The sequence below is a fragment of the Lemur catta genome, chromosome 20 (assembly GCF_020740605.2).
Source record: "Lemur catta isolate mLemCat1 chromosome 20, mLemCat1.pri, whole genome shotgun sequence".
NCBI classification, from domain to species: Eukaryota; Metazoa; Chordata; class Mammalia; order Primates; family Lemuridae; genus Lemur; species Lemur catta.
The window spans coordinates 6436528-6461674 of record NC_059147.1 but is presented as its reverse complement, the minus strand read 5'-3'; the positions used below and the strand labels follow the sequence as shown (position 1 = coordinate 6461674).

At 37.4% G+C, this 25147-nt stretch overlaps 1 protein-coding gene and 1 non-coding gene across 3 annotated transcripts in view; both read left to right on the top strand.

Moving 5' to 3' along the window:
* Positions 1–25147, top strand: part of BRD7 (bromodomain containing 7) — a 41044-nt gene that overhangs the window by 6616 nt on the left and 9281 nt on the right. For both annotated transcript variants that reach the window (XM_045534022.1, XM_045534020.1), the window contains exons 3-10: positions 4200–4329; positions 4667–4724; positions 8822–8966; positions 13030–13140; positions 19766–19950; positions 21028–21151; positions 22207–22282; positions 24907–25014. In XM_045534022.1, the coding sequence (XP_045389978.1) occupies positions 4200–4329; positions 4667–4724; positions 8822–8966; positions 13030–13140; positions 19766–19950; positions 21028–21151; positions 22207–22282; positions 24907–25014 (937 nt within the window). The remainder of the gene's footprint in view (positions 1–4199; positions 4330–4666; positions 4725–8821; positions 8967–13029; positions 13141–19765; positions 19951–21027; positions 21152–22206; positions 22283–24906; positions 25015–25147) is intronic.
* LOC123625580 lies at positions 20636–20737 on the top strand. The gene has a single exon (XR_006730582.1). It is a non-coding gene; the product is annotated as a U6 spliceosomal RNA (small nuclear RNA).

The window sequence follows — 25147 nt, the reverse complement described above, 5'->3', positions numbered from 1 at the left end:
TGTTTTATCTCCCACTGTATATCCACACGGTAAAGCCTCATTTATTTATTGAATGAGTGCACCCATCATGTGCTAAAATTTCACGTACATTATCTTATTCAGTACTCAAAATAGTTCTCCGAGGTATGTATTGTCTATTTTAAAGATGAGAAAATTAGACTGTAAAAAATTATATCATTTATCCATGATATCATAGCTAATTATACAGTTTATCCATGATCTCATAGCTTTGCCACTACTAGTGACAAAGCCAGAATTTGAACCCATTTTACAAACTGTAGCTGTAAACTTTTCCTCCTTGGCTACCTAAAGTTAAATGGCACTGGTACTTTTGGTTAGTTTCCTATATATAATCAACAAAATACACTATCTGTTAACCAGAACTATGTTAATTTGTGGTTTTTTCATATCTGTGTTCCTTTAATAAGTGATACAGTAGGAGTGTATAATCTGAATTATAAAAAAGAAAATTTGAAGGTTGGAATCAGAATTTTAGGTGGAGAGAAACCTGCAAAGATTAAAGCCTTTTGTTATTTAGATGAGAAACTGAGACTAAAACAGTGGGTAACTTATTCAAGGTCATATGCTAGTGCAGTAGAAGCTAGGGCTTCTGATTCCCAGTCTGGAGGTAAATTGCTACAATATCTCCATTCAGTTTAGGGTGGTTTCCAAGTAGTGTATGTTTTTATATTTCTCTTTTGGATGCCCTAGCCAAGAAAGTTATAGTCTTCTCCTGTATTGAATAATAAAGTGGTTACTGTAGACCAGGCTAACTAGGTAAAGTTTACTAGGTAGGGGTAGTTCAGACATACCTGCTTTTAGTACTTTTTCTACTTATCTGCTTCATGGCCTTACTTGATCATCTCATTGACTCTGTAAGATACAATCAGCAATGATTAAATCTCCATTTTTTTAGGTTTCTTTCCCCTTTTTTATTTATTTATTTATTTATTTTTGTAAGAAGAAATAGGATATTGCTCTGTTGCTCAGGCTGGTCTGAACTCCTGGCCTCAAGCAGTGCTCCCACCTCAGCCTCCCAGAGTGCGGGGATTACAGGCATAAGCCACCACGCCTGGCCTTAAGGATGAAGCTAGAGTATAGGTTAATAAACTAGCCAGCACCATCTGTCTTTATCAATAAAGTTTTATTGGAACACAGTCATACCCATTTATTTATGTACTGTCTGTGGCTGCTTTTATGCTGTAACAGCAGAGTTTAGTAATTGTGGCAGACCTTAATGGACTGCAAAGCCTAAATATTTGCTATCTGGCCATTTGCTAAAAAAGTTTGCTGATCCCTGCTCTAGGCTCTTGGCATTGGCAGTAGGCTTTAGTTTTTTCACCTGGGAGAGTGCATACTGCCTTTCAGGCTGTCCTCTCTTCACGTTTCACATTTAATAGGAAGGGACCTGTATCTCTAGAGCTCTTATTCCATAGAACAGGTGTTCTAACCTACCAACCTACAGAAGATCCATGCTATTAATAGTTTTTCTGGGCAAAGGATAGAAAACTTGCCAAAGTTAAGAAGTTGTGCTCTCTCCAGAATATGTTGTGAGGTCATAAAAAACAGACACCAGTCAACTAACATTAATGGTAACTAGGATCAAGAGCACAGTGAGTGTAGTTTATAACATTGTTCTCTGGAGCTTTTAAATGAATCATATATTCTGTATTAGGTGCTTTGGCTCCTTAAAATAGGTGATTCTCAAAGTGTGATCCCTGTACTAGCCACAACCACGTGGCCTGGAAACTTGTTGGAAATACAAAGTCTCAGGCTCTACCCTATACCTGCTGGATCAGTAGTTTTAGGGACAGGGCCTAGCCATCTGTGTTTTAACAAGACCAGCAGGTAATTCTGATGCACACTAAAGCTTGAGAACCAAAATGGGACCTCAGAATTTGCATTTCTGGCAAATTCCCAAATAATGTTGATACTGCTGTAGGGGGACCATGCTTTGAGAACCACTGCTCTAGATACAAGAATAAGGACATAGAACAAAAGCCAAGAAGACAGTTTTTGGAGTCAGTAAGATAAGAGCATAAAGTAGACATTTTTGGACAATTTTACTTTGAAACTTAATTTTAAAAATTGCAGAATACAGAGAATAATAAAACTACTGCCTGAATACCAACCATGCAGCTTTAGCAGATCTCAACATTTCACCTTTTCTATGTTTATTTTTTAAAGAGTTGAGAGTACAGACACAGATGAAGCTTCTTGTGTACCCTTCCAGAATCTCATTCCTCTTTTTCCTTAGAACTACTTTCCTGAATTTGGTGTGTATCACATGCATACCTGTTTCTATATTTTTATTAGTTCTGCAAGCATGCATGAACAACATACCCTGTAACCATGACTCCTCTACAATAATATAAATATCTTTGAGTTGAAAATTTAAATTCTGAGTAAAGAAAGGTATCAAGTAAATATTTTAATAAAGATTGATTTATTCTTTTCCCTTTTAGGAACTTAACATTGGTTTAATCTAGGTATGTACAGTGTACATTTTTGAACTTTACATAGCTGATCTTGTAGCACAATTATTCTGCAGCTTTTTTCTCTAGAGATTATGTTTCTGATTATTATCCATGTTGACATAATTTTAGCTCATTTACCTGCTGTGTATGTATGACATAATTTATTAATTTTTTTCCTTTTAATAAGCATTGGATTGTTCCTAATTTTTTAGTATTTCAAGCAATGCTGCAGTAATGCTCTTGTACATGTTTCCATGTGTGCTGTGTGAGAGGAGGCTTTTCCAGGTTATGTGTGCAGAGAGGAATAGCTCAGAAGTAGGGCAAAGGCTTTGCTAGCTGTGCTCACTGTTGCTGATTGTTCTCCCAATGATTGTCCCCATTTACTCACCCAACTCCAAGGTGTGAGAGTTCCATTTCTCCACATTTTTATCAAAACTTGACATTTTCAGACATTTTAATTTTTGCCCATCAGGGAGATATGAAATGCCTTCTAGTTTTTCAATTTATAATTCCTCAAGTTCCAGGGAGCTTGAGCTGGTTTTCATGTTTCTTAGTATTTCAGATTTCTTCTTTGAACTACCTGTAATATCCTTTACCCATTTTCTTCAGGGTTCTTTGCCTTTTTGCATGAATTTATATGTATCCTTTACCAGATCTTTGTTAATAATTTATGAATTATTTGTGTTTCAAGTACTTTTATCTCAGTCTATAACTATATTTTTAGCTTGGTTGGTGGGTTTTGTTGAGGTACAAAAACTTAAAAATTTAATGTCAAATTTATTAAGTTTTTCCTTTAAGATTTATTCTTTTTGTGTCTTAAGAAAATTTTTCCCTACCCATAGGTCTTACAGATTCTTTACTTCTATCTGAAGTTCTAAGGCTCTGCCTTGAACATTTAAGTTTTTATCAGGAATTCACTTTCTTGTATGGCATGAGATAGGGATCTAATTTTATTTTCTCTTTCCATGTAGATAACCAGTTGTCCCAGCACTACTCCTTTGTCATGGATTTATGTCTTTTGTCACCTCTGTGATAGGCTAAGATTTATCTATATGCATGCGTCTGTTTCTGGGCTCTCCAATCTGTTCTGTTGGACTATTTGTCTATTCCTGTGTCAGACCTACATTGTCTTAATTATTCTCACTTTATACAAATACTTAACATCTGGTAAGATACATTATCTTATTGTGACCGTTTTCAAAACTGTTCTAACTGTTCTTGATCATTCACTCTTCAAGATAAACTGTACAATTGGCTTGTCAAATTCCATGAAAAGTCCTGTTCTACGGTTTTGGTTGGCATTACAGTGCACTTATTGATTGATTACTTTGGAGAGAATTGACTGTTGTTTAGTTCATGAACATGGTATGTCTTCTTTTTTCAGGTCTTCTACTATGGCCTTCAATAATGTTTCACAATTTTTCCTAAAAGGGCTTGGGCATCTTTCATTAGATTTGTTCCTATGTATGTTATGTTACTTTTGTGAATAGTATTATTTTTCTGATTTGTTATTTCCATCATAAGGGAAGCGCTACTATTTTTTTTCTTTATGAGCATATTATTCTCTCCTTTTCCAGTAGATGGCAGTAAAATACATTAAGATTTCATTATTAAGAATATTTTCTTTTCAAATTTTTTCCCCTACTGAAATTAAAATGATTTTTGTATTTAAAGGTATTGGTTATGAAGTATTTCTAAATTATCTCCCTTTGTTCCACATAGGAGGATAGAAAGAAGCGAGATCGAGACCGTGTGGAGAACGAGGCAGAAAAAGACCTCCAGTGTCACACCCCTATGAGATTAGACTTGCCTCCTGAGAAGCCTCTCCCAAGCTCTTTAGCCAAACAGGAAGGTTAGAATAACTCTGAGGGAACTGTCCTGAATGACAGACTGAAACTGTTGAAACTGTTACAGCCAGGGAAAGTGACTGGGTTTTAGTTTCTGAAGTTTAAAAGCTTTGTAATTAAGGGGTTTTTTGTGTGTGAGTTTTCTTATTTCTGTTTCACTGCAAAAGAACTTTAAATCAGTTTCAATTTTGAATTGATATTTTCAGACGTCAACATATTTTTAAGATAAATGGAATTTCTGTATGAGTTATTTTATAACCAATGTAGATAAATCATACAGAAAGAAAAATTATGCTCTCTAATCCTTTTTAAACCACCATTTTCCTTTCTTCTTTGCTTTAGAAGTAGAACAGACACCCCTTCAAGAAGCTTTGAATCAATTGATGAGACAATTGCAGAGGTAAATATTTTTCCAACATTTTTATGACATAGAAATTAAAATGGTAAATGTGTAGGATCCAAACCACTTCTTCATTTTTGATTATTTAAAGCCACATTCTGTGGCCTAAATCCAAATGTACTTGATTTTAAAGTGGATGATAAATATTTTGCCTGGCAATAGAAGTACTCCAGGAGGAGAACTTTTAGATGTTCTTACTTGGTTTGTTTTAACTGGCAACTTGAAGGGTGTTACATAATACTCTTAGTGGCACATTTCTCTTTATCTAAAATAATTTCTGATGTTAAAACTTTAAACTTTAGGAATAAACAATATAGATATTTCCACTTTGCTAATAGAGGAAAGTACGTTCTGTATATTTGTGCAGTGCTTATGCCATGAGTTTTCAGCAATTATTCAGTCTGGGAGAGAAAACAAAATACCATAAATAGCATTTATGACTTTTAAATGCAGAAATTTGTTCTGAAAATTTTAATATCTAGATTAAACCAATGTTAAGTTCTTAAAAGGGAAAAGAATAATTCAGTCTTTATTAAAATATTTATTTTGATACCCTTCTTTACTCAGAACTTAAATTTTCAACTCAAAGATATTTATATTATTGTAGAGGAGTCATGGTTACAGGGTGTACATTCTAACAGCGGACTTTTCACTGTGTTGTACTTATATATTAGTACACATTATAAATTAGAACACATTATAAATAATTTTTAAGATAAAGCCTCTGGCGCGATCTGTAGTCAACACTTACTTGGCTTTGCAGTTAAGATCAGAAGTTACTAGCCTCTCTTCTTTTTGGTGTTACAGAGTAGTTGAGAAAATTACATCTCTAGTCTTTATACTGAAATAAATCATTCATTACCTCATTACTTGTCCCATAGGAATGAGCAGGTATTGGGTGTTCCATTCCAATTAGAAGGAATCACTATAAAGTGTTTTGGCTGCCTTTTACTTTTATTTCTTGTAACATTAGACCAGAATATAGGTTAATGGTATCACCCTAGTCTCTCCACTTAGGCATCCTTAATTCTCAAAAGAAGACATTCAAACATCCAACAGGTATATGAAAAATGCTCAACATCACTAATCATAAGGGAAATGCAAATCAAAATCACGAGATAACACCTCACCCCAGTTAAAATGACTATTATCAAAAAGACAAAAAATAACAAATGCTGGCAAGGATGTGGAGAAAGGAGAACTCATACGCTGTTAGTGGGAATGTAAATTATTAGTGCAGCCATTATGGACAATAGATGGAAGGTCCTCAAAAAATTAAAAATAAAACTACCATATGATCTAACAATTCGACTACGGAGTGTATATTCAAAGGAAAGGAAATCAGTTTATTGAAGAGTTATCTGCACTCCCATGTTAATTATAGCACTATTCACAATAACCAAGATACAGAATCAAACTAACTGTTCATCAACAGATGAATGGATTTTTTAAAATGGGGTATATATACACAATGGAAAGAACAAAATCTTGTCATTTGCAACAAGGATGACCCTGGAGGACATTATGTTAAGTGAAATAAGCCAAGCACCGAAGAACAAATGCTGCATAATCTCAGTCAGATGTGGAATCTAAAAAAGTTGATCTCATAGAAGTAGAGAATAGAATAGTGGTTACCAGAGAGTGAGGAGAGTAGAGAGAAGGGGAGGGGCTGGGGAGAGGTTGATCAACGGTACAAAGTTACAGTTAGGAGGAATAAATTCTGGTGTTCTATTGCACAGTAGGGTGACTATAGTCACCAAATAAAATATGCATCAAAATAGCCAGAAGAGAGAATTTTGAATGTTCCCACCATGAAGAAATGACAGGTGTTTGAAGTGATGGATGTGCTCATTACTCTGATTTGATCATTACACAGTGTGTGATGTATCAAAACATCACATTATACCCCTAAATATGTACAATTATGTGTCAATTGCTAAGAACATTTTGGGAATTAGAACCTAGAGCCACATTCTTTTGATTAGTTTTAGTGATTAGATGATTCTTCCTCTTTAAGGCTCAGAGCTAAGCCTGGTTAAATAGTACCAGATTGATGAAATCTGGTAATAATATTTTTGGTCAAAACTTAGGTATGGGCCGGGCACGGTGGCTCATGCCTGTAATCCTAGCACTCTGGGAGGCCAAGGCAGGTGGATCACTCGAGGTCAGGAGTTCAAGACCAGCCTGAGCAAGAGCAAGACCCCGTCTCTACTAAAAATAGAAAAAAGTGATCTGGACAGCTAAAAATACATATAGAAAAAAGTTAGCTGGGCATGGTGGCACATGCCTGTAGTCCCAGCTACTCGGGAGGTTAAGGCAGAAGGATTGCTTAAGCCCAGGAGTTTGAGGTTGCTGTGAGCTTGACGCCACGGCACTCTAGCCCGGGCAACAGAGTGAGACTCTGTCTCAAAAAAAAAAAAAAAACTTAGGTGTGGCTTCATATTAAAATGACTAATTTTAGGAAGTGTAGATAATTTGCTCTGAAAGGTAGTTGTAAGGGGTCATCCAGAGATAAATCACATCATTATTCACAGTAACAGCTATGGACAGCACACATTTCAATGCATAAATTTTTGACTGGATGTGTCTGCTAATTGTCATAAAAAGTCTCTCTACTTAGGCATCCTGGTATGAAAAACAGCAGTTTCACACAGAACTGAATTCAGATTCCAGCTCTTTTTTTTTTTTTTTTTTAAGACTAGTCAAGTACAGTAGTGAGAAGAGGGGGGGAAAGTAGTAGAACAAGGAGTGCAATCTGCAAGTGAGATAACTCACTACCCTCAGACGAGCCCAGCTGTCTTTCATTAGATTTATGCCCCAGAACAAATGCTTCTCTGAGTCTTAGTATCCTCATCTCTAAGTGAGGATACCACCATTTTGATGGCTTTTGTGAGGATTAGATATGAAATACATCAAGTACCTATCACTGGACCTGGCAACATGGTAAACACAATTGAAAAGTTGTTGCCGTTACTTTTAAAAAAAACATTTTTATTCTTGTTATTATTTAGAGTAAGAAAACTTTGGCATGCCAGATTTCCAGAGGGGGAAAAAATAAATCTAAGGACTTAATCATATAGAGCACTGATTTTCAACCTTGGCAGTACTGAAAATACCGATGCCAAATACTATTAATACAAATACCAATACCAGTACTCAACCCTCTAAATACCAGTGCCTGGGCCTTACCCTCCTTCCTCAAGAGATTCTGATTTAATGGGTCTGGGGAGGGCCTTCCTCCCCCTGTTCCTCATTGGAATTTTATTAAAGCTCCTCTGATGATTCTAACATATAGCCAGAGTTGAGAACCTGTGACAGAAAGCACTGGTTTTCAAATTTGGGGATATTGACAGGACCTTTTTTTTGTTTGTTTGAGATGAGGTCTCACTCTGTCACCCAGGCTGGAGTGCAGTGGCACAGTCATAGCTCACTGCATCCTTGAAACCCGGGGCTTAAGCAATCCTCCTGCCTCAGCTTCCAGGAGTGCTGGGACCACAGGCATGAGCCACTGTGCCTAGCCACGAGGACTTTTTTTTAATGTCAGTTTTTTGAGTACCCCACATACCTGTGAAAGAAGTTGTATCCATTGATTGAGAAAATACACATACATGGACCAGGAGTGCTGGCCTATTAGTTAGAAACTAATATGGATGATTGTAAACATGCATTCATGATTACTATTTCTGCCTTTTCCCCTATGGTTGATAAAAAAATATGCAGTACTTAATCTCCCAAAGGCCAAAATATTGGTCAGTTTGGGTTGTTTAGTTTGCTTCATTTTTCTCTATGTAGAAGGTACTATTAGCCTGCATTAATTAATTAGGCTGGATATTTAAAAGAAAGATCTTAGTTGTGTTAAGGGTACAACTAACATGTGTAAAACATCGTTGTTATTAAATAGTTTTTAGTCTTTAAAATCATTTCTTCAATTTTCAGTTAAAAACATGTCAACATACTGCAAATTCTTTCTACATCTGAAGGAATGTAGAAAGACTTCAGATGAAGTCTTCTGACTTCTGCTCCTAGCTAGACCTAGACCAGTAGATTTGTTTGTAATAGAAATAAAATATAACATTGCCTTTTGAAAATCTTCACAGAAAAGACCCAAGTGCTTTCTTTTCATTTCCTGTGACTGATTTTATTGCTCCTGGCTACTCCATGATCATCAAACACCCGATGGATTTTAGTACCATGAAAGAAAAGATCAAGAACAATGACTACCAGTCCATAGAAGAACTAAAGGTAATTATAATTATTTATGTTTTCATTGGAGAAGTAGACTGAACTATAATGCAAAATAACATCTGTTAAATTGAGGATCAAACTCTAGGATCCTATATATATAAAATCCTGGTGGTAGAAATATGCATGTCTGGTATTCAGTATCTTTCTGATTGACCTTTTATTTTGCAAAGAGTTAAGTTGATTTTAAAATCCAAAATCTTTGTATTTTTGGGCTTTAGAAAGCTTTATGAGCTCCGTGATGGAAAATCAGATGAAATAAGCCATCTGCTGTCTTTTTTTTTTTTTTTTTTGTCTTTAGTGAAATTTTTAGTTTGGTGGGTATTCTATAGTATGTTTTCCCTAAACCTGAAAATGAGAAGATGTTATTTTTTAATTTTAATACAAGTAAAATGGATACTTTAATGGAAGTTGAATTAGAGTAGTTTTTTCTATAGACATAAGATATGCATGTCTTATAAAACAGAGAATAAATTGGCTTCTCCAAAAAACTAAAAAGAAATTTAATTATATTTTCTAGTTTGATGAAAATTGTTCCCTGAATTCACTTTGGCTATATTGGTTAGGCATATTTTCTTCAACTTTAAGAAGAGAATAAAAAACTTAACCTAAAAGCCCCCAGGACAATGTATATGACTAACGTTGAGGTTTCTTTCCATCCTTAAATAGTCTTGGTATATGTTGATTTAAGGAGTGTACTTTTCATGTTAATCTTTTCAAAGAAAGGAACCATATGTGTTTAACATTTGCTGTATACTAAACGACCACAAACTTAATTGATTTAGAAAATAACCAGTTTTACCTGTTTTTCCCACATAAACATAGTAGTGTTCACCTGGAAAATTAGACAATAAACATTATCTTTTGTTTGTTTGTTTGTTTGTTTGTTTTTTGAGATAGGGTCCCACTCTGTTGCCTGGGCTAGAGTGCAGTGGCATTATCACAGCTCCTACTACAACCCCAAGCTCCTGGGCTCAGGTGATCCTCCTGCCTCAGACTCCTGAGTACCTAGGACTATAGGCACATGCCACCATGCCTGGCGTTTTTTGTTTTGTTTTGTTTTTTGTAGAGATGAGATCTCGTTTTGGTGCATCTCGCTTTGTTGGTCAGGCTGGTCTCAAACTCGGGCCTCCAGTGATCCTCCTGCCTTAGCCTCTCAAAGTGCTAGGATTACAGGTGTGAGCCACCGTGGCCAGCCTATCTTTATTTGATTTCTTTTTTTAATCTACATATCGATCAGCTGAGATTTATGAAGAACACCAGTATTTAATTCTCTTTACTATTAATTTGAGTACATAGATAATATTCCACTTACTCTGAATTACATTCTTTCTTAGAGAAATGGAAACTTCTCTTAACTTTTCATCTGGTGAAAATTAGGCTAAAACTATTTATTTCAGCATATTTCTGACCTTACTGTTGATTAATAGAAAAGAATTTTCTCAGTTATTTGGGTTTTTTTCTTTCTGTGAACAATTTTCTTCTGGTCTTTCTCTTATGGTAAGAGGAGAGAGTAAAAGTGTGTCCCCTGAGTGTTTTTAAGCAGGTTCAGGTTTCTCAGAATTGAAGCGAACTGGTATTTTAACTCTGAAGTTTTCTACATCATCGTAGCTCACTACTACAACCCCAAGCTCCTGGGCTCAGGTGATCCTCCAGCTTTTTTTCTAGGCAAGGCTCAACAGTCTGAAGTAATAATTACCAACTTACTCAGCTCATTAGGCTGTTAAAATAACAAAAAAGCGCACGTGGTGTGTGTGTGTGTGTGTATCTCAAAAGTGTTGTGCCACATATGGTAATCTCAGCACTTTGGGAGGCCAAGGTGGAAGGATCACTTGAGCCCAGAAGTTCAAGATTACAGTGCACTGTGATCACCCCACTGCACTACAGCCTGGGCAACAGAATGAGACTCTGTCTCTAAAAAATAAATAAATGAATTTTAAGTAATCTCCAGATTGCCTGAACAGATCAGACTTGTGATCATTAGAACACTCCAGTACTCTCTTGCCAGTTATAGACCAAATGGTCATTTAATATGAGTGTACATAGTCATCTAGTGTCTCTGCTCACTTGCCTTTCCTGCCCCCAAATATATATTTAATAATTCTTAGTAGAATGGAAGCTTTTCAGAATATCTGTAGCAAAGGTCCTTAATCTGGGGTCCTTTGGTTAGTCATGGATGAGCCTTTAGGGGGACTAGGAACCTGCTAAAATTACGTGAAGATTTCTTTGTTCATCTCTGTGTCTATATACCCTTGAAGAATGTCTCCATAGCTTTCATCAGATTCTTAGAGGTCCAAGACCTAGCAAAATCCAACCTGATTAGAGACTTAGCCCAAACTGAAGATCACGTATACTTCATCCAATTTAGTACCGAATTTGTTGTGACCCTTAAATCAGTCTTCTCATATACTTTTATGTAGAACTCAGTCTACCTGTTTTTGTTCCATTTAAGTGTTTTAAGCTGTCATCACTATTAACTAGTGGAATTTGAATGGTTTTGGTTTTGAAGGAATTTGTTGGGAGCAGATTCTTTTTCACTGGATTCTTACCATTTTCACTTAGTAAGGCCCTGGCATAATTGCTCTCACATTTATAGATGTAAAAATTATTTAACCATGAAAAAATCCAATGGGATCAAGTTCTCTAGCATATGCACATACTCTGAAATTTAAGCCAAAAGTACAGTTTTGATAATTTGGCTACTCTAGTTACATGTTCTAACTCCTTGAAGTTGTGTGGTTTATTTTTCACTGGCATGATTTTGCAACATTTTGCAAATTTTTTTTTTTTTTTTTTTTTTTTGAGACAGTGTCTCGCTTTGTTGCCCAGGCTAGAGTGAGTGCCGTGGCGTCAGCCTAGCTCACAGCAACCTCAAACTCCTGGGCTCAAGGGATCCTCCTGCCTCAGCCTCCCGAGTAGCTGGGACTACAGGCATGTGCCACCATGCCCAGCTGATATTTTCTTTATATTTTTAGTTGTCCAGTTGATTTCTTTCTATTTTTAGTAGAGATAGGGTCTTGCTTTTGCTCAGGCTGGTCTTGAACTCCTGACCTCAAGCGATCCTCCTGCCTCGGCCTCCCAGAGTGCTAGGATTACAGGCGTGAGCCACCGCTCCCGGCCACATTCTGCAAATAATGTTTAGTTTATGATAGTATCCAAACACTTAAAAATAGTGTAAATGTTTTAACATTTTTGGTCAGTTAATTTGAATTTGGCAGGAAATATTGTGGTAATTTAGCACTGTTCCCAGTTTTCAGTTAAGATTTGAAATAAAATATTTAATTCCTAAGTGGAAACTTAAGATGCTTGTTCTAAAACTAAGAGTAATTTTTTTTAATTACATTAACTACGTAGCAAAGATTATTAAATGAGACAGAAATATTTTCTTTAAATTCTTTTTGTGTGCAATAAGATTATACTGAAGAAACCCATTTAAAAATTTCATTCTGGGATCTAAAGTTTATACAGAGGTACTATAAAATGTTTAAGAATTTGGAAAAGAGGCCGGGTGCGGTGGCTCACGCCTGTAATCCTAGCACTCTGGGAGGCCGAGGCGGGTGGATCGTTCGAGGTCAGGAGTTCGAGACCCCGTCTCTACCAAAACTAGAAAGAAATGATTTGGACAGCTAAAAATCTATATAGAAAAAATTAGCTGGGCATGGTGGCACGTGCCTGTAGTCCCAGCTACTCGGGAGGCTGAGGCAGTAGGATCGCTTAAGCCCAGGAGTTTGAGGTGGCTGTGAGCGAGGCTGATGCCACGGCACTCACTCTAGCCCGGGTGACAAAGCGAGACTCTGTCTCAAAAAAAAAAAGAATTTGGAAAAGAATGTTGTAGCATATTTAAATAAATTTAGCAGTATTTGTTTTGTTGGTGAGTCTTAAAACTTAATAAATTGCTGTTAGTATTATTTAGTAAACAATGAAAGAAAAGGATGTTGCTATTTTTTAGATTTTTTTTTTTTTTTTAAGGTTTTTAGTGGCCCTGACCTAGATGGTTTCAAACTGGGGGTTGGGGAGTTTGTTCTGTTGTAATGCATTTTCCCCCTTAATATTCTCTCTGCAGGATAACTTCAAACTAATGTGTACTAATGCAATGATTTACAACAAACCAGAGACCATTTATTATAAAGCCGCAAAGAAGCTATTGCACTCAGGGATGAAAATTCTTAGCCAGGTAAAGGAACTTCTTCATCATAAATAATAAAATCTATATCTATATGTTTGCTGGTCTTAGTGATAAAGATCAGTATTGATTTTATTTTATTGGCAGTCATATTAAAGTAGGAGAAATACTAAATGAAAAAAATTTCAGGCCGGGCGCGCTGCTCACGCCTGTAATCCTAGCACTTTGGGAGGCCGAGGTGGGCGGATTGTTTGAGCTCAGGAGTTCGAGACCAGCCTGAGCAAGAATGAGACCCCGACTCTACTAAAAATAGAAAGAAATTATATGGACAGCTAAAAATATGTATAGAAAAAATTAGCCGGGCATGGTGGTGCATTCCTGTAGTCCCAGCTACTTGGGAGGCTGAGGCAGGAGGATCGCTTGAGCCCAGGAGTTTGAGGTTGCTGTGAGCTAGGCTGATGCCACAGCACTCACTCTAGCCCGGGCAACAGAGTGAGACTCTGTCTCAAAAAAAAAAAAAATTTTTTCAATAAAGAGAAGAAAGTTAAGGCGGGAATAGTCTCATTTGGGATTGTTATAAATAAATATTAGCAATCTCTTGTACTTGTTTCTTCAGAGGCTTTTGAATTGATATTTACCAGATAGACTTAATTTTGCTATGGGCAGCATAATTTTGCTGTGGAAGAAATATCAACCTGAATTCCAGAATAAGACTGGATGAAATAAGAGACCTTTTAAGAGGAAGGAAAGCTCTCTGTTTCCATTTGCAGTGATTAAATCTAATGTCCTGGTCAGTTCTGTGCTTCTGGGTGAAGCACAGAACTTCCAGTAGAAATAAAATGCCGTCACGTACTACATAATATGTTACAGTCAATGGACAGACCACATATAGGTACATACCACTACCTTATTTTTATTGTACTTTTGCTATGTTTAGATACACAATTACTTACCATTGTGTTACACTATGTTGTGTTACAGTATTCAGTACAGTAACATGCTATACAGGCTTGTAGCCTAGGAGCAGTAGGCTATACCATAAAGCCCAGGTACATAGTAGGCTACACCCTCTATTTTTTTTTCTTTTTTCCTCTCCCAAAATGATGCAAGCATAGGCTATACCCTCTAGGTTTGTGTAAGTATAATCTCTGATCACACAATGACAAAATCACCTACTGACACATTTCTAGGTATTTACGTCACTAAGTGATGTGTGACGATATACAAATGAGAAATAATTTGGAAGTAAATTAAAACCATCTCTCCACAAGAGCACACTCTTCCTTGAAGAACACGATGTATAGTAAGGCATTTGAAGTGGGAGAAATGTGTGCACAGGCACAGACATGTCATCATGAAGCTCTGCAGAGGAGAAGTTAAAGCCGAGATACTGTAGATAGTGGCAAAACATCGTCTTCCTAGAGTGACAGTTGATGAAAAACTTTAAAGGACAACCTGAGGTGATCACTATGCATCTGCTGGGAGAAAAGAACTCACGGGATAAGTCACATCTTTTGCGGTTTCTCTCACAGCTCTGAGTAGGATGAACCTACTAGTAAGAGACCATGATAGGGAAACTAATTGAGGATGATCCTGGCACCATACCATGGCAGGCAGGCAGAAGACTAAGTTCTGGTTTTAGCTCTCTTCCACTGACCCGTGGACCTTGGGCACCACATTAACTACCCTGGGACTCTGTTCTCATCTGGAAAGAAAGGTTTGATCTGTGACCTCTGAGATGATTCCTAGCATTAATGTTCTGATTCTAGGTAAGAGCTAGAGGACAACTAAAAATATATAGAAAAAATTAGCCGGGCATGGTGGCGCGTGCCTGTAGTCCCAGCTACTTGGGAGGCTGAGGCAGTAGGATCGCTTAAGCCCAGGAGTTTGAGGTTGCTGTGAGCGAGGCTGACACCATGGCACTCTAGCCCAGGTGACAGAGCGAGATTCTGTCTCAAAAAAAAAAAAAAAAAAAAGAACAGCAAGATAATAGAGGGATTTTATAAGGAAGAAATGCATGGGTGTAATATATAAGTAGAAGGAGAAAGGAATCAGAATTGAGAGCTTGAGCTCAGACTTGGGGAAGTTAAACGGTGATAGAAATGAGTCATGTGTTGTTTTATATGATTTTCTGATTTTTATGAGGATAGTCTGTATTACAGTTTTACGTTTAAAGAAATGCCTTGGTGTGCAGATATCTGAGTGTGTGTGCTTGGCTCTGAGAGATTCTTGGATTCACTTAACTAAGGAGAGAAAAACATTTAGATTGATGATTATTTTTGTACTCTAGTATTTGGACATCAGTTCCCTCCCTTTCCTAAAGACTTAGGATACTGTAAGCCAGTTACACATCTTGGGCAAAATTTCCAGGAAAAAGGAATATCCCATTCTTTGTAGAAAGACTCTCAGAATCTAGAACCAAGCCATATTCCAGGTTTAAAAACCTGGAAATCCTTGTTATTGTTGTATTTGAAGTAAAAGTGCATTCAGCAAATATAGTCTTTGGTCACCCCAAAATGTGTACATTGTATTGGGGAGAGGGGAGTCTAATTTTTGTTAATCAACTTTGATTTACTGGTATCTTCTCTTCCTTAAAAAATGTAGTTAATTCAACATGCAAAGGATTCCAATAGCTCTTGAATTTTACTGAGGATGTAATGATTGGAAGCACAGAAAATAAACCTTTCTCTACTTTCCCCTCTCCTTCTGCCCTCCCTCTCCCTCTTTCTCTCTCTCTCTCTCTCTGTCTTCCTCCCTCCCTCTCTCTCTTCATTGTTTTCAGATCTCTCTTTGTTGAGGAGCCCTGCCTATCCTGTGTTGTAGCTTCCTGTTGACTGTTCTCTCCACCCTAGAGGGGAGGGATTATTACAACAGTGATTTTTAAACGTTTAAATTTACACTTTCTGAGTTAACGTTTCTAATAGTAGTTAGTGCTCCCAAGAGAGCCCAGCACACCCAGCCATGAATGGTGTCTTTTCAAAGATAACTGTTTTTGAATGTTTACTGAAAAGACTGTGGAGTAATCATTCATCCTTTTTTCAGTTACACCCAAATAGTGAGTATTAGTAGATATGTTATTTTTGTAAAGAATGAACAGATGAAGGGTAACTCTTTTTTTTTTTTTTTTTTTTTTTTTTGAGACAGAGTGTCACTGTGTTGCCCGGGCTAGAGTGAGTGCCGTGGCGTCAGCCTAGCTCACAGCAACCTCAAACTCCTGGGCTTAAGCGATCCTACTGCCTCAGCCTCCCGAGTAGCTGGGACTACAGGCATGCGCCACCATGCCCGGCTAATTTTTTCTATATATATTTTTAGTTGTCCAGATAGTTTATTTCTATTTTTAGTAGAGACGGGGTCTCGCTCAGGCTGGTCTCGAACTCCTGACCTCGAGCGATCCACCCGCCTCGGCCTCCCAGAGGGCTAGGATTACAGGCGTGAGCCACCGCGCCCGGCCTATGAAGGGTAACTCTTTTCGTTGCCTGAATAAACACTCGAGTAGAATGCTACGTTACAGTGCAAACAGTACAAACAGTATAATGTGTGGTGTAGTGGCTTTGGAATGAGACCAATCAGGGTGCAAGTCCTGGCTCTACCCTTTTAGAAGCTGTGTGATCTTAGGTCATGTAACCTTTCTCAGCCTTTTTCCTGTAGCATAAAATGAAGATAATAATAGTACTTACCTCATAGAGTTATGCCTGGTACATGGGTAAGCACTCAATAAATGTTAGCTATATTAATAACAAAGAGTCAGCTCTTTTAATCATTTAATATTATAAAATTGGGGATCAGTGAACAATATGCTGATTTGGAGACATTTACCGAAAAAGAAGACAGCATTGCTTTCAAAGTAAAATTAAACTTAATTCTTTCCTGTGACTTGTTTCTAAATTTAGAAAATTCCTGTAATTGAAATATTTTAATTTTGTTCATGGTAGGTTAAAAAAATTGCAAAGCACTCTTGATGTAGGTTCTGCTTTGTAAAATTTTAGAGTGAAAATAAAAAGGTTACTGAGAGCTCTGTGGTCTAAGCCTATTCAGCCAACATTTACTGAGTACCTACTATGTACCAGCCCTTATTTTGGGTCCTAGGGATACAGAGATGAGTAAGACATGACCTAAAGGACATGCACAGGGGAACACCTATGAGCAGGTACAGAAATAATCAAACTCACTGATATTTTTAGAGTAGGTAGCAAAGTAAGACATGGGGTTTTTAAAAATCAATTTTTTTTTTTTTTTTGAAAGACGGGGTCTCGCTCTGTCACCCAGGCTGGAGTGCAGTGGCATCATGGTAGCTCACTGCTGCCTCAAACTCCTGGGCTCAATCCGTCCTCCTACCTCTGCCTCCCAAGTAGCTGGGACTACAGGTGTGTACCACCTTGCCCAGCTAATTTGTTTATTTTATTTTTTGTAGAGACAGAGGTATTGCTATGTTGCCAAGGCTGGTCTTGAACTCCTGGCCTCAAGTGATCTTGCTTCCTCCTCAGCCTCCCATAGCTCTGGGATTATAGGCATCAGCCACCATGCCTAGCTGGCTTTTCTTTTTAAATGATATTATTCAGTTTGTCAAGGATTCAGAGAAACTGTCAAACACTAATAGAAACTGATGTAACTTTTCAGGAAAGCAGTTTGGCAGTAAGTATCAAAAGCCTTAAAAATACTCATTCTCTTTGACCTAGTATTTCCTTTTCTAGGAATGTATCCCAGAGAGAGAGAGATTCCTAGAGAGATTTATTTACAGCAATGTTCATGGGACTTTTATTTGTAAATAGTAGGAACTTGGAAATCTAAATGTCCCATCATAGATTGTTAATTAAATCAGGGTATATACACAGGATTGACTGCATTGCAATTACTAAAAACATTTTTTAAAATACTTATTGATATGGACAGGAAATGCTTATAATTTATTAACTGAAGAAAATGCTTTTTATCAAATACTCAATATAATTCCAGTTTGCTAATATATATAATGCTAAGAAAAGTACTGGAATGATAAACCTGTTAGTACTGTTCCTTTCTGGATGATACATTAAAGTTTTTAGTTTCTCCTCTACCCATATCTTTATTTATCTACAATAAAATGTATTACTTTAGCTGGGCTCAGTGGTGCACAGCCTGTAATACCAGCTACTTGGGAGGCTGAGATGGGAGGATTGCTTGAGCCCAGGATTTCAAGACCAACCTGAGGAACATAGACCCCCATCTCAAAAAAAAAATTAAAATTAAGAAATAAAAATAAAATATATTACTTTAATAGTTTTAAGATTATGGGGTGGGGGGGATGAAAAGATTACTCTAAAAGTCTAGCAAAAATATCAGAATTTGTTCTTGAGGATCTCACCGTCTGCACCACTAATACGGCATAGTGTGGTAAGAAAAAGCCTGTCGTGAGGTAACAAGAGGTCTGGTCTTAGTCACTGGTTTTGTGACCTTAGGTGAGTCATTTGGTGTTTCTGGGATTCATTGTTCTTGTTTGAATAACCTCCGGTCCTTTGCAGTTCTTAGTTTCTGTTATTCTTCAAAAGTCTTCCCTGCTGTTCCTATCCAGCCCTAAGGAGGCTGGACTCCATAGTTTATCCAATGACAACTCTCAGAATTAAAAGGCAGAGTAAGTCAGTAGGAAGGAATTTGCTTCTTTAAAATTTACCCAGTTGGCCTGTAATCCTAGCACTCTGGGAGGCCGAGGCGGGTGGATTGTTTGAGCTCAGGAGTTCGAGACCAGCCTGAGCAAGAGTGAGACCCCATTTCTACTAAAAATAGAAAGAAATTATATGGACAACTAAAAATGTATATAGAAAAAATTAGCTGGGCATGGTGGTACATGCCTGTAGTCCCAGCTACTCGGGAGGCTGAGGCAGAAGGATCGCTTGAGCCCAGGAGTTTGAGGTTGCTGTGAGCTAGGCTGACGCCACGGCACTCTAGTCTGAGCAACAGAGTGAGACTCTGTCTCAAAATAAATAAATAAAATAAAATAAAATAAAATTTACCCAGAAACCTCAACCCTTAAGCATAATGAAAATTTTACAGCACATCATTGCGGTGGAAAATTAAGCACATGTTTTGCAAAATAGAAACAAGATTTCTTTGGTTAGTAAGAACATTATGCACTCTGAGAAAGGAAATAGGTTACCAACCTTTTATTCTCACGGCATGCTGTTTTCACACAGAGCAAAATGCTGCAGTCATCAGTGATCACTGTAGGATACTAGAATATAATGGTATCTCACATGCTTTAGGTTTTTTTTTTTTTTTTTTACTTCTAGGAATATCATGATTAACTGTGCTTTAGGTTTTGATACACCTCACAATTCTTAAGTTTCACAAGATTAGCCAGTCTTTAAAATATAAAATGTTAACACACTATTAATCTAAATTTTATTTTTTAGTACTACAAAGAATACTTAGTGTTAATTCATACTTTCTCTTCTGTTCACTTATTGATGGCACAATAAAGTTATAAAGCTTTCTCTTACATTGGAAATTAAATTATAAAAATTGAAGGAATAGACATTACTGTCTTGCTTTCTAAGTATAATACTCTCTTGGTGTAATTACATGTAATTATTTTTCTTCCCTGGTTAATGATAGCGTAAGTGCGAACTCTTGTGGGGAAAAAATGCGTTACTTTAAAAGTTAATGACAGGTAAACAATAAGAATATTTTTGAATATTTTTAGGAAAGAATTCAGAGCCTGAAGCAGAGCATAGACTTCATGGCAGACTTACAAAAAACTCGAAAGCAGAAAGATAGATCAGACACCTCGCAGAGTGGAGTGGACGGCAGCTGCTGGCCGAGAGAGAAGGAAGACTCTGGAGATGCCGAAGCACAAGCTTTCAAAAGTCCCAATAAGGAAAATAAAAAGTAAGGAATCTTTGAAATATTAAGGTTAAGCTGTCTTTTTCAAGTCAGTAAGGGGGGAAAATACTGATTCAGGGCCTGACTTGAGAAGACCATGTCCTAGTATGTCAGTGGTGGTGGGTTTTTGGCATGAAAGTGCATTTTGATGACATGATACCCGTCTTCTCACACAAAGCACTATATGGAATTGTCCAAACACAGTTCTGAATGTGTATTCTTAAAGTAGTTTTAAAACCAATAAATTATCCTTAGGGGCTCATCTTGTCAGTGAGTTTATTTAAACAGAACTATTTGTTTAAGAAAAAAATGTATATTCATTACCTCATTCCATAAAGAAGCAAAGAGTTCACAGGAATGCAGTTAAAGCTGCCTCCTAAATAGATGGGCTGTCACTGAGATGCGTGCATGTTTTCCACTAGACGTCAGCTGGTGGGAGCAGTGATGACCCACGGGTCCTCCCAGGCAGCAGCCAGCCCGGCCAGCCGCAGCCACGTCCATCCACTCACACTGTCAGCCAGCCCCGGCTGCCCCGCACCTCACTGGCAACTTGGGGAGGGCTGTAGTTAACAGGGATTTCTGCTGTTATAATGCAAAGAAAGTAAATTTGTGACAGATTTCTTTGTTCTCTTCCTAAGATTTACACATTTTAAATGTCTGTTTATCTTAAGTTTTTAAAAATTGAACTTTTGTGCTCACTTTGGCAGCATATATGCTAAAATTGGAATGATACAGAGAAGATTAGCATGGCCCCTAAACTGAAAAACAAAAAATTGAACTTTAAAAAAACAAATTATATACTTCTTCCCCTTCAAAATAATGTTTCAGGTAGAATTTTCATTTTTGTGAATGTGCCCAGAAAAACATTTAAGACAAGTAACACTGGACAAAAAAGGGAGAGAAATAGCATATTGAGTGTGCCTTACTGCTTGTGTGTTATTAGGGTCCTTTACCAGGTCATTAAAATAGGTGACGGTAAAATGTCTCCACTTCACTTGTATTCATGTTTAGAATTCATTTTAATATTTTCATGTTATTTATCTTCTTTTTTTTTCTTTACTTAGTATTAATGTGTGTTTTCAGGAAAGACAAAGATATGCTTGAAGATAAGTTTAAAAACAATAACTTAGAAAGAGAGCAGGAGCAGATCGACCGCATAGTTAAGGAATCTGGAGGAAAACTGACCCGGCGGCTTGTTAACAGTCAGGTGATTGAGCGTTTGCTTTTTTCCCCCTCTGTCTACTGATATGAGTCATCTGAAACTTGAAGTTTTCAATTGCTTGTGTGCTTTTAATCTATATCTGCCATAGAGCTCTTCATCACTATGACACTCAACAATAGAAAAATTAATGGACAGATAGTCCCCTACTTAGGATTTTTTGACTTTACAAGGGGTTTCTCAGGTATTCCATGCATTTTCAACTTACTGTGGGTTTATTTGGACATAACCCCATTGTAAGTTGGGGAACATCTGTATTTGTTTGTAAGTACATGATTAATCTTATCCTCTGTTACTGAATTTTTTTTAAAAATGAAGTTAATGTGTTCTAAAATTAGAAAGTGAACTCTACATACTGTATTTTAAGCTTATAAGAAAACATATTCTGGTCTTTTGAAATCATACTGTTTAGCACATTGGTTTTAAAACCAAGTGGATTCATTTATGACTTTAGACAAGTCGCTCTCCTTTCCTGATCCTCCTTTTTTGATAGAGTTGGGAGAACTAGATAGCCCAACAGCTCTTTAAAATTCTGAGATTTCCTTAACCTCTGTTTCCTTAGTCCATCAACACTTACATACATGAAGACAGATGAAAAAGTCAGTATTTGAGTTTAGTAATGATAGCTACCTATAATATTAGTTTGATTAAAGTAAGACTTCCTAGTGGGCTACAAATATGTATGTGGTCCAGGTTGAGCATCCCTAATCCGAAATCCAAAGTGCTCCAAAATCTGAAACTTTTTGAACACCAACATGACACCACAAGTGGAAAATTCCACAGCTGATCTCATGATGGGTGTACAGAATTATTAGAAATACTTACAAAATTATCTTCAGGCTACGTCTATAAGGTGTATATGAGATATAAATGAACTTTGTGTCCCATCCCCAAGATACCTCATTATGTATATGCACATATTCCAAAATTGGGAAAAAGTCTGAAATCCAATCCATTTCTGGTCTCAAGCATTTCAGATAATGGGTACTCAATCTCTATGTATAAAACAGTTTATTCCATTTGAATACTTGTGGTCATTGCAGTGCGAATTTGAAAGAAGAAAACCAGATGGAACAACAACATTGGGACTTCTCCATCCTGTGGATCCCATTGTAGGAGGTAGGATCACAGAGACAGACTGTGCATGCAATTGATGCTATTTGTCAAAGAACAGTAGTGACCTGGGTTAACATTTTAAACCAAGAATCCTAAATATTGATAAATCCAACCGTGTCATTGTCCACGAAGAATTTGGCTAGAGAGCATGTATTTCATGGTAACAGCCAGCCTAACTTTCACTTCATCCTAAAGTAGGGACTATAGATCAAATTTTCCTTAAAATACAAGGTCCCTGAAATATTTTATACCCACCATCAACAAAGCCACAAAATTTAGGCAGTAATTTCTATCCCTGGTTTTAAAAGAACTGTGGTATATGTACTTGGTTATTTCTAGAAGTATCTCATACCCTCAGATTATGACATAATAAATTTAACTGCTGTTTTCCTTTCAGTGAAAAGAATTAATGTATATGCCGCATAGTACCTTAATAAAATGGAGTATGTATACTTAATGACATTATGTCTTTCCTTGTGGTCAGTAGAAAGTTTATAAAGGTTGGGAATCAATGACTTAGAACCTCAGTCATAGTTTTCTTTTCTCAGATGATGTCTTAATGGAGATATAGGGAATATTTTGAAATTTGACACAAGAATAGGAACTTTTTGTCATTCTGAGGGGAAAATCATGAAGCAAATGTGAGAACATTATTTAATAAATACCCATTTGCATACTGTCCTAAGAGACAATTGGGAATACAAAAATGAATAATGACAGAATTCCTATACTTAAGCACTTAAGGAAATAGTCGTCACTATTGTTTGCTGTGGACAGGTGCTATCTTAGGAGCCGTCAGCAGAGCTGGGTATATAGTAGGGAACAAAACGGGAGAGATGAGTCCCTTCCCCTTCAGTTCTGTGGGGGAGGAGGAGGAGGGCACAAACAAAATATAATAATCATACAAAGATGTGTCTGTCATGAGTAAGTACTACCGAGGAAGGGAACACCTGTGATGATGTGTAACAGAAGGTACCTGCCTAGTGTTTGGAGGTCAGAGGAGGCTTCCTGAAGGAGATGATGTTTAGGCTGATCCCCAAAAGGTGAATCAGGGATGGGGAGTAGCAGAGAACAGCAGGAGAAAAAACCTTGATGCAGGGAAGAGCCTCATGCCCTTGAAGACTGAAAGGCCAGCCTGTTGGTGTTCTCTAAAGGAGGGAAACACTAATAGAAGAACAGGAGCCAGTGCTGTGTTTTTACAACAAAACTCATTTTCTACTTTGATGTGAATTTTTCATAGCAGAATTTATATGGTCACAGGTCAGAGAAAATGCCACCAGATTGAGAGCATTGCTGTTTCTATATAGCTGTGGTAAAAATTTGGCAACAGGAGATGAAGTTAACTGATTTAGATGACACCTCAAGATCTAGCCCTTTCTTTGAAGCCAGGTGTCTGGTCTGTGCTCTGGTCTGGTTTCCTGGGTTTCCAGCTCCTGTGGACATAATCAGATGTGGCCCAGGCTGCCCTGACTCCTCACACCACAGCAGCCCCCCTAGTAGGCCACACCACTGGCGTAAGGTAGAATATGCCCCATCCGACTTCTCAGCTTCATCCTCCAGTCCTGTCACTCGTGAGGAAACCAAACTCTAGACTGATCACTGAGAAGCAGAGAAGATGTGATTTAGATATTTGAAGTTTCTTATACCACACTGATCACCTGTGGCAGCAGCCTCTGTTCCAGGGTGATCGTGTTACAGAAACCAAGCCTCTTCAGAATTTAAGACAGTGCTTTCTATTGGGTACCGTTGGAGTCACATTTTCTCCTGATAGCATCCTTTTCAGTCTACCTCATGATTTCTGCCTGTATCACCTATTCCCAGTTTTATTGCAAGGATTCATTCCTGGTTTACAGAGATCACATTTTTAAAGGCTGTTTTTCATTGCACTAAAAATATGCCTCTCATAGATACTAATTTATCATTAATGTATTAATATTATGAATTCACATTGTCTTTAATCCAGATATTTGCCCGTACTCAGTCTTTGACTAACTTTTCTACTGGTTCACTTTCATGTTAACATGAGAAGTCCCAGCTTTTAAGTATTTTCTTGGTTTTTGTTGAAATCTTATTTTTAAGGGAAATGTAACGTGGGTATAAAGAATTCCAGGAAGTAGGAGTGTATAATGAAAAGGTCCAGGTTTTGGTCCTGGCTACATTTCTTGCCTTTCTAAGCTATGATTTTTTAATCTTAAAAATGGATATAGTGGCCAGGCGAGGTAGCTCACTCTTGTAATCCTAGCACTTTGGGAGGCCAGGATTTTGAGACCAGCCTGAGCAACATAGCGAGACCTCATCTCTACAAAAAATATAAAAATTAGCTGGACATAGTGGCGCACACCTTTAGTCCCAGCTACTCAGGAGGCTGACAAGGAGGATCCCTTGAGCCCAGGGGTTTGAGGTTACAGTGAACTATGATAGATGGCACCACTGCACTTTAGCCCGGACAACAGAGTGAGACCCTGTCTTTAAAAATAGAGAGAGAGAGAGAGGGAAAGGTATAGTAAGGGCTGTTACTACAACCTCTTCACAGTCATGTGGATGACATGAAGTAATATACATGAAAACACTCAGCAGAGATCATTACCACTTATGCCTCCTTCACTGTGCTCGGTGTTATGTTTTAGAACCAGGATACTGCCCTGTAAGACTGGGAATGACAACTGGAAGACTTCAGTCTGGAGTGAATACTTTGCAGGGCTTCAAAGAGGATAAAAGGAACAAAGTAACTCCAGGTGAGGCTCCTCCTGCATAGTAGTCATGTTTTTCTCTTCTGTTTCAGGGAGTTAGGAAAGGAAGCATAAGTAATACCATTCACTGCTTTATTCACTAGCCCTCTTGGTGATATTTTTGTACCATCAATTAGCT